The sequence below is a fragment of the Dicentrarchus labrax genome, unplaced genomic scaffold, assembly GCF_905237075.1.
Source record: "Dicentrarchus labrax unplaced genomic scaffold, dlabrax2021, whole genome shotgun sequence".
In the NCBI taxonomy this organism is placed as follows: Eukaryota; Metazoa; Chordata; class Actinopteri; family Moronidae; genus Dicentrarchus; species Dicentrarchus labrax.
In genome coordinates, this window is record NW_026136713.1 from 26,233,160 (window position 1) to 26,242,270 (window position 9,111).

The 9,111-nt window shown below is 41.4% G+C and overlaps 1 protein-coding gene across 1 annotated transcript; it reads right to left on the reverse strand.

The window, feature by feature from the left end:
• Nucleotides 1–3,282: 3,282 nt before the first annotated feature.
• LOC127374500 (uncharacterized) lies at nt 3,283–9,111 on the reverse strand. Its single transcript, XM_051419893.1, has 5 exons — nt 8,990–9,111; nt 6,309–7,127; nt 5,942–6,111; nt 4,517–5,316; nt 3,283–4,407 (listed from the first exon to the last, which is right to left on the reverse strand). The coding sequence occupies exons 2-5, from the start codon at nt 7,068–7,070 to the stop codon at nt 3,953–3,955; spliced, it is 2,187 nt and encodes a 728-aa protein (XP_051275853.1). The 5' UTR covers nt 7,071–7,127; nt 8,990–9,111; the 3' UTR covers nt 3,283–3,952.

Genomic DNA, 9,111 nt, shown 5'->3' on the forward strand with positions numbered 1-9,111 from the left:
AGTCTATTCTTGTTCTGAGAAATGAAGGCTATTCCATGCGAGAAATTGCCAAGACACTGAAGATTTCCTACAACGGTGTGTACTACTCCCTTCAGAGAACAGCACAAACGGGCTCTAACCAGAATAGAAAGAGAAGTGGGAAGCCCCGGTGCACAACTAAGCAAGAGGACAAGTACATTAGAGTCTCTAGTTTGAGAAATAGATGCCTCACAGGTCCTCAACTGGCAGCTTCATTAAATGTAACCCGCAAAATGCCAGTCTCAACGTCCACAGTGAAGAGGCGACTCCAGGATGCTGGCCTTCTAGGCAGAGTGGCAAAGAAAAAGCCATATCTGAGACTGGCCAATAAAAGGAAAAGGTTAAGAGATGGGCAAAAGAACACAGACATTGGACAAAGGAAGATTGGAAAAAAGTGTTATGGACAGACGAATCTAAGTTTGAGGTGTTTGGATCACACAGAAGAATTTATGAGACGCAGAACAAGTGAACAGATGCTGGAGGAGTGCCTGACGCCATCTGTCAAGCATGGTGGAGGTAATGTGATGGTCTGGGGCTGCTTTGGTGCTGGTAAAGTGGAAGATTTGTACAAGGTAAAAGGGATTTTTAAAAAAGGAAGGCTATCACTCCATTTTGCAACACCATGCCATACCCTGTGGACAGCGCTTGATTGGAGCCAATTTCCTCCTACAAAAGGACAATGACCCAAAGCACACCTCCAAACTATGCAAGAACTACTTAGGGAAGAAGCAGTCAGCTGGTATTCTGTCTGTAATGGAGTGGCCAGCGCAGTCACCAGATCTCAACCCTATTGAGCTGTTGTGGGAGCAGCTTGACCGTATGGTACGTAAGAAGTGCCCATCAAGCCAATCCAACTTGTGGGAGGTGCTTCAGGAAGCGTGGGGCGAAATTTCTTCAGATTACGTCAACAAATTGACAGCTAGGATGCCAAAGGTCTGCAAGGCTGTAATTGCTGCAATTGGAGGATTCTTTGACGAAAGCAAAGTTTGAAGGACAAAATTATTATTTCAAATAAAAATCATTATTTCTAACCTCGTCAATGTCTTGACTATATTTTCTATTCATTTTGCAACTCATTTGATGACTTAAAGTGTGAGTTTTCATGGAAAACATGAAATTGTCTGGGTGACCCCAAACTTTTGAACGGTGGTGTATATATTCACTATTACTTCAAAAGATCTACCAATACAGATGCAAAGTGTCAGAGACGCTAACTCTTGGTATGTGTGTGTGTCAGTGTGGGATCAAGGTAAAGATTGCTTCTACAGCATCTAAAGTCTGAACCACTGCACCACAATACAAACATACTAAGTAGAGGGTTAGCAACAGCTAGCATAACCTCCTGTGAATACACACACACACATACACACACACACACACACACACTGTATAGATATACACAGTGAATCCAATCTATGCTCTAATTCATTTGACGTACAGTTAACATCCCAGTCAAAATTTAGTTTTAATGAGAACTCAACTTCTACATTTCCTCTTAGTGTTTGCCGCTGTCTTGGAAGAAAGAGATAATGAGATGACCAGTGATAATGGGGAGTAACACATAAATAATGTACCCTGCAGGAAAGAACCAAGAAAAGTTTACTTCAATACAAACAAGGATTTTTTATTAGCAATCAACAGAAACTGAATAGAACAAGGAGGAAAGCCCAAGGAGAAGCCGATCCTGTGTAACTACATATTTGTAAGTACTTTAACAAACTCAATGAAGCAATCGAACAATCCCTCTAGCAGGGAGGAGTACCGCTTTCAGTTTAATGTTTAACACAGCTCTATTCACACAGACACACCGACACACAGCAGCTGTAACTCTGTTCCCAGATTATCGACACCCAGCCCTGATTAATGATTGGGGACAGCCCCGCACTACTACTGGCTGCAGAGGGACGGCAGGGCCTGGAGGAGCACAGCATCAGGACTCATGGCTCTATAGCCAGAACATAAGTGCTGTGCAGTGGATCTATTTGATGTTGATGTGAAGAGTTCATGTGGATTCACAAAATTAACTGATAAATATTCAGCAGCGAGTCGCTGTCTGCATGTTAGCAAAGAAACTTTAATTTGAGAACAGTATTTGGTTTGCTTAGAATGAGAACGTTGAATCTATAATCTGTAATCTATAATCATTAAACAGTGTATAAACTCTAGAGCCATGTTCTATATGGAGTTGATTCTCCTCCTCACCTATAAAGCTCTTCATGGTCAGGCCCCTTCATATCTTAAAGAGCTCATAGTACCCTATTACCCCTCTAGAACACTACGTTCTCTGAATGCTGGGCTACTTGTGGTTCCTATAGTCTCTAAAAGTAGAACAGGAGCCAGAGCCTTCAGTTACCAAGCTCCTCTCCTGTGGAACCAGCTTCCAGTTGTGGTTCGGGAGGCAGACACCCTCACCACATTCAAGAGTAGGCTTAAGACATTCCTCTTTGATAAAGCTTATAGTTAGGGCTGGATCAGGTGAGTCCTGAACCATCCCTTAGTTATGCTGCTATAGGCCTAGACCATCGGGGGATTTCCCATGGTGCACTGAGCTCCTCTCTTCCTCTCTCTTTCTGCACTCATTCATGTTCCATTAATGCATGTTACTAACTTCACTTCTTCCCCGGAGTTCTTGTGCTTTCTCGTCTCGCAGGGTCTTGTCGATCCTGGTGGAGCCTCCTGCCATGGTCCTGCTAGATTGCCATTGCCAATACTGTTGTTGCTGTGCACCTGTCTGTCTGTCTGTCTGTCTGTCTCTGTCTCTGTCTCTGTCTCTGTCTCTGTCTCTGTCTCTGCCTCTCTCTCTCTCTCTCTCTCTCTCTCTCTCTCTCCTCTCTCACCCCAACTGGTCGAGACAGACGACCACCCACCTAGAGCCGGAGGATCTGTCCTAGGTTTCTGCCTTTTAACAGGCAGTGTTTCCTTGCCCTTGTCTCCAAGGTCTTGCTCATGGTGGTACTGTTGGGTCTCTGTAAATAATGTTTTAAAGAGTTCGGTCTAGACCTGCTCTGTTTGAAAAGTGTCCTGAGATAACTTCTGTTATGAATTGGTGCTATACAAATAAAATTGAATTGAATTGAATTCAATCAATAATCTATAATCAGAAGCTGTCATACACTGACTGTTTACCATCCACTGTTTAGAACTTGGTGCTTTTTAACTCTAGATTTGAATCAATGAAGGTTTGATTTTGACTGTTTGATTTGACTGGTTTATTATTGTTGTGGCCACCAGGGGGCATCGCTCAGAAAGCACTCCAGACAAATGTTCATTTTGGTTATTTATTGATCGTAGAAAAGTGGAAGAAAGATAAATGACCATAATTAGTACAATCTATATTACAAGTTGTTACGTTCCTTACACTCACAGGCTACATCACATTTCCATTAGACTCACATATGGTGTTATAATACAAAACAAATAGAACCACTTGTATTCAACAACATTATCAATCACCGATCACAGATTTGATGATTTGATTAGTTTATATAAAATGAAGTGAAGGATTCAACTGTGGAGAATCTAACTGATGTACAGATGTGTAGCAAATCCATATCAACCATATAAGTTTATCCAGACCAGGTAGTTTACAATCAGTAATGTACAACAATAAGGCATCAACTACACATCCTCCACAATATGGCCAATGGCATCAATTAGCTAGCAAACGGCTGATTACGCATCCATACGATTATTAGTGCAGAGAACTAATAAATACCAAATTAAGGCACTTAGAGATCTATTGTCAGAAATAGAATATAATATTCATAGGTATGTTTTTATTAGTGTATAATCAGCTGAAAATAAGAATTGTTGTGTTTTTGTTACCTTAGAATGAGACATTTTTATCTATCTTGTCACACTTACTCAGCTACTTTTTGAAACCAACTGAATGCAATATTTTCAGGTCAGAAGTGTAAAAATACTGAAACATTTTCTATTCTTCGCTCTTTTTCAATCGTTTTGGCTGCTCGTCTTGATCCTTGTTTTCTTTAGTTTTCTCCTGACTCTCCTTTGACACTGGCTTTGCATTGAAATATACGGTGTAATGATCTGATATTCCATCATCTCGGACAACAAGATCAGAGATTTCAACATTTCTGGTGAGGACGAGATCCAGAGTGTGACCTGCCCGGTGTGTTGGCTCCCGTACATGCTGCTCGAGGTTGTAGATCGGCCAAATATGATAAAACTCATCAGTGAAAGACCTCCTTTCCTGATCGACCCAGATATTGAAATCTCCAGTCACAATGATGCTGTTGTAGTTGTTGAAATGAGCCAAGAGCGTTTCAAACTCATCCAGAAATGTACGGAACTGGTCCCTGTTGTACCCCGGTGGGTGATACACATTGATGACAGGGACCGGCTGGTTCCACTCATCATGATGCAGAACTGTGACAACACATTCAAAGGTTTCGAATGAGTCAAAAGGAAGGTTTTCACCCTGCAGCCCTGGTGAGAACTGAATTGCTACCCCTCCTCCCCTTTGACCAACCCTCACCTGATAATCTGTAGTGTAATTCGGTGGTGAAACCTCCCTGAGGACTGAGTCTGCATTGTCTTCTCGTAACAACGTCTCTGTTGTGAGAAAGAGGTCCAGGTTGTTTTTTGGTATGAGCTTTAAGATCTTTTTTTTTTTTTTCAGGGTCTCGTTTCTTTTCCAGTGAACAAACATTGAGTAGCGCCCCTCTTATAGTTCCAGGAGGTGTCTGGATGGTTCTCTGGTCTTGGTCAATACAACTGTCCTCACTGTCTCCTCTTTGTTTACTTCGAGTGCCCTTCTTTCGATGGCGCTTTGTCCTTTTTCTACCAGTCTGCTTGCGTTCATCTTCCTCTGTCTCTTCCTCACTATCCGTCTCCTGATCACTCTCCTCATCTTCACAATCACTCTCCTCATCCTCCTGATCACTCTCCTCATCTTCACAATCACTCTCCTCATCCTCCTGATCACTCTCCTCATCTTCACAATCACTCTCCTCATCCTCCTGATCACTCTCCTCATCTTCACAATCACTCTCCTCATCCTCCTGATCACTCTCCTCATCTTCACAATCACTCTCCTCATCCTCCTGATCACTCTCCTCATCGTCCCTATCACTCTCCTTATCTCCCTGATCACCCCCTCCCTGCTGACCACTTTCTGTCTCTTTATTTTGATTTGTTTGATCAACTTCTTCTTGTCGTCTTTTAGCCTTCTCCTCTTCCTCTCGTCGTCTTTTAGCCTTCTTCTCTTCTTCTTGTCGTCTTTTAGCCTTCTCCTCTTCTTCTTGTTGTCTTTTGTCCATCTCTTGTAACATCTTTCTGTGAATAAAACAAATGAAATGACAGTTAGCATAAATCAACATCAGTGGTTGCGAGCAAACATTTTACCCTGAAACGATGTTCATGTAAATGTTGGGAAGTAATGACCTGTATCAAAATTAGAGATAGAAAGGTTTGAACCCAACTGAAAGCAACGTTGTCAACCGTTCCATCCCCTGTCAAAATGTGTCCAATGAAATCGTCTGTGAATCTGCTAGCGAGCATGTTGTTAGCTTCAGTGTCTGGAAGTGATTATTTGTCATGTTGAAAACTTTTTGTAGGTCTTGCTACAGATTTATCCATTTTCTAGTAAAAATATGAGTATGTATGAGTATGGCTCATCTACATATAAAAGATGGACGTCTCCACTTCCTCCCACTGTACAAAAATGAAGCCTGAATATCCTGACACGGTCGATACCTGATAAAGTCTGTATCGGTGTCCACCTGTATAGTCAGTGGTCTGACTATACAGGTGGACAGTAAAGTAAAGTTTCTTTGGATGGGTTTTCCAGCAGGACAAGCAGTCAGTATTTGAAGTAACATGAATCTAAATGAGTCCAGCTGCTGTTCTCAGATCTACAGGAGGAGAGAATCTAGGTGGACAATCACAGAAAACTTCTTACTTCATGTTGTCGAACTGTTCCCTCAGTGTCTGGCAGATCTTTTCAATGGCCTTAGCTGTATCTCTCAGTGATTGGCTCGCTTCAGTCACATGATTATTCTTGATCAGCTCTTTCCAGTTGTCAATCGCCTCAGGAAGTTCAAACGCCAGTCCAACAGCTCCTCCTACAACCTGATGATGAATATGGATCAATACATGATTCATTTCCAATATTATCATCTGTCAGCCTCAGAACACGTGTCCCTTTATCAAAATCATAAAAACAACCAATAATTAAAATCATAAATAAAAAATGTTATTTATTTATAAAATGATTTATGAGATTTAATTATGAAACAATTCATGTGTGTATAGTTAGTGAATCTTACCATGGCGCCTCCTTTAAAGGCTTTTTTAAATCCAGTCTTAGCCATGTCTTTGGTGAGTTTTTTTGCTCCTTCTTCAGCAATTTTAGTCATTGGTATGGTGAATTCTTTAGCTCCTTTGTTAAACAAATGTTTGTATATTTTCCCATTAACTTTAAATGTGAAAAAATTTAAAATACTGGCAAGTTTTACTACCAGTGCAACTTTCACTACAGGACTGAATAAGATCTCGTTGATGTTTCTCTTTATTGCAACAAAAATCCTCTTGAAATCCATTAGGTGCCATTTGAGTCCACATCTTCTGGCCATGCCTTTCAGAATTTCAGTCATGACGTGTTGGTCCACTTCATCTGGGTCAGTGGAGGAACACTCCGCCTTCAGTTGCCTGAACAGATCCTGGATTTCTTCTGCAACCTTGTTGCTCTTCTTTTCAATCTCCTGTGCCTCTTTCATGGTATCGCTGGATGAGAAGTGCTCAATGATTTTAGAAGCCACAGATACAGTTAGACCGACACCTGAACATACTGCTCCTGCCACGCCTAAAAGTGGAGCAGCTGCACCGCCAGTGAACACAGTGGCCACACCGGCCCCGATCAGAGATAAGGATCCAACCACTGCATATGTGCTTCCAACACATTCTGCAGCGTTACACTTCTCCCTGAGTAACTCCAGCTCTTTGGCCAGTTTCCTCAGTTTCTCTGCACAGCGCTCCCTCTGCTCGATCCAGGAGAACATCAGCTCCAGCAGCTGGTCAGCGGTGGCCATGATGGAGGTCTCTGATCCCTGATCCTCCAACCAGAGCCCAGAAAACTGAGATCAAGTCTGAAAGAAGAAAGTCAGAGGACACTTTGAATTAATTGGTGCAACTAAAACCATCTCCATGACACCTGAGTAAACTATCTGCCGATGAAGACCATGAAATACAGCTGTGTTTCCCACACAGGCTTTACTTGTGCGTCCCGTTCGGCTATACCTGGGGGGACATGTGACTTTGTTTTTGTCTTTATTTTTTTATCCATCTGAAAGAATGAGGCTTACCACAATCAGGTACCACTCCTGCTATCTACAGTACTGACAGAGTGAGGAAGGTTCTCTGGTCACACAGTGAATATGTTACAAGCACTGACCAAAGCAACACGGACCACATTGGTTTTAATACAACAGGGAATTAAACAGGGAGTTATGGTTTGTAAAAAACAGACGTCAGACGTCGGGCCTCAACATTGTCCACAAAATGTTCCCACAAAGACTGCAACTGCTTTCTCAAAGGAATCATGGACCGATACCATACGTCTGTCACCCAACTGCACGTTTTTCTATATTTAATGTTGTTTTACTGTTTATCGTGTAAATCGTGTGTGACTGTTCAGCCTCGTTTTTCATGTGTGTAACTTTCTACTGATGCTAACGTCAGCTCATCCTGCTAGCTGAGTCTTCTCTGCTCAGGTGTGTGTGGCGTTGCAGAATGTAAGTTCACAGGTAGACGAGCACCGGAGGTAACGATAGAGCTACTGTGAGAGAGAAATAGTCAAACTGATGAGATGAGAGATTCTATAGTTTAATTATATTATTATATTTCTGATCCATATATTTAGTGTTACTGCAGTTCTGGTATTACTGACGATGTAAGTGCAGGTCCAGTGTAACGTCTCATACTCATATCATCTCCTATAGTATTATAACAACACAGAGGCTCACTGCTAAATGTCTGTTTTTGCAGCAGGAACTTGTACTGTATTTATGAGCCTTTGGTTTGTCACAACATCAGTTACAGTCACAGTAAAGGTCCTGTGTAATCTGTTTCTTCATCAATTATCGATTCAATACATTTCTTGTTGTCTTTATAGTCACGGAGGAAGTTGTTGTCTACATTCTACAGTCAGACTAAAGACCACACAGTGACAGCTGCAGCATCAGGATGAACACTGACCATAGAGCTCCATTACCAGCTGACACTTCAGGATACAAGAAACATTTGACCTCATTTTTAAATTCAGTAATAAGTGAGGTTTTAGATAAATAACATGTTACTTCAGAGGTTGTTTGCTTGATATCCTGCACTATACCCCCCTTTAACTCTCTGAAACACTAGAACTCTCTGTGAGGGAAACATGAGTCACTGAAGTGTTTGAGCAGGTATAATCAAGGTTGAATACATACTGTATGTATGATCAATATAGTGATTACTTCCATTCAGACACAAAATACACTTTATACCTTTTATATATAATTCCTTCAAACTCTTTGTCACTTATTTCCTATGAATCTGACAGACATGGAGGTAAACTGCAGTTTGATACGACCACAGGAGGTAACTCTGGTTTCACTTTGTTGCTGCAGTGAAGCTGATTTAGATTTTTCTGTCTGAACATCAGAGTGTCTGCACAATAAACTTCCTCTCAGGATCTGTGCACTGTGAGCTGGGTGTATACGGAAAGGCTGAAAGAACACACTGTTCCATAAAGCAGAGTCTCTTTATACTGTAGATACCATGTTCAACTCTCTCTGGTTGTTTGAACAGAATCACAATCCATACAGCTCTCCACTGTCTTAAATATACAGCATCTAGTTTCCTTTTGCACCTTGTGAGGAGAATCACAAGAGTTTTATTGTTATTATATTTTGATATTTAAATCTATAGAATGAGATAAAGATAAGAAAGAAGAAAAAAAGGAGTTTCTTACCTGTTGTGAAAGTTCTGTTTGAATAAAGTGTGAAAGTGAAGTCTGGCTCTGTGTTTGTCCGTCTGTCTGACTGTGGCAGAGTTTCTTATCTGAGCTTCATCCTGCAGCTCACTTTCCGTAAG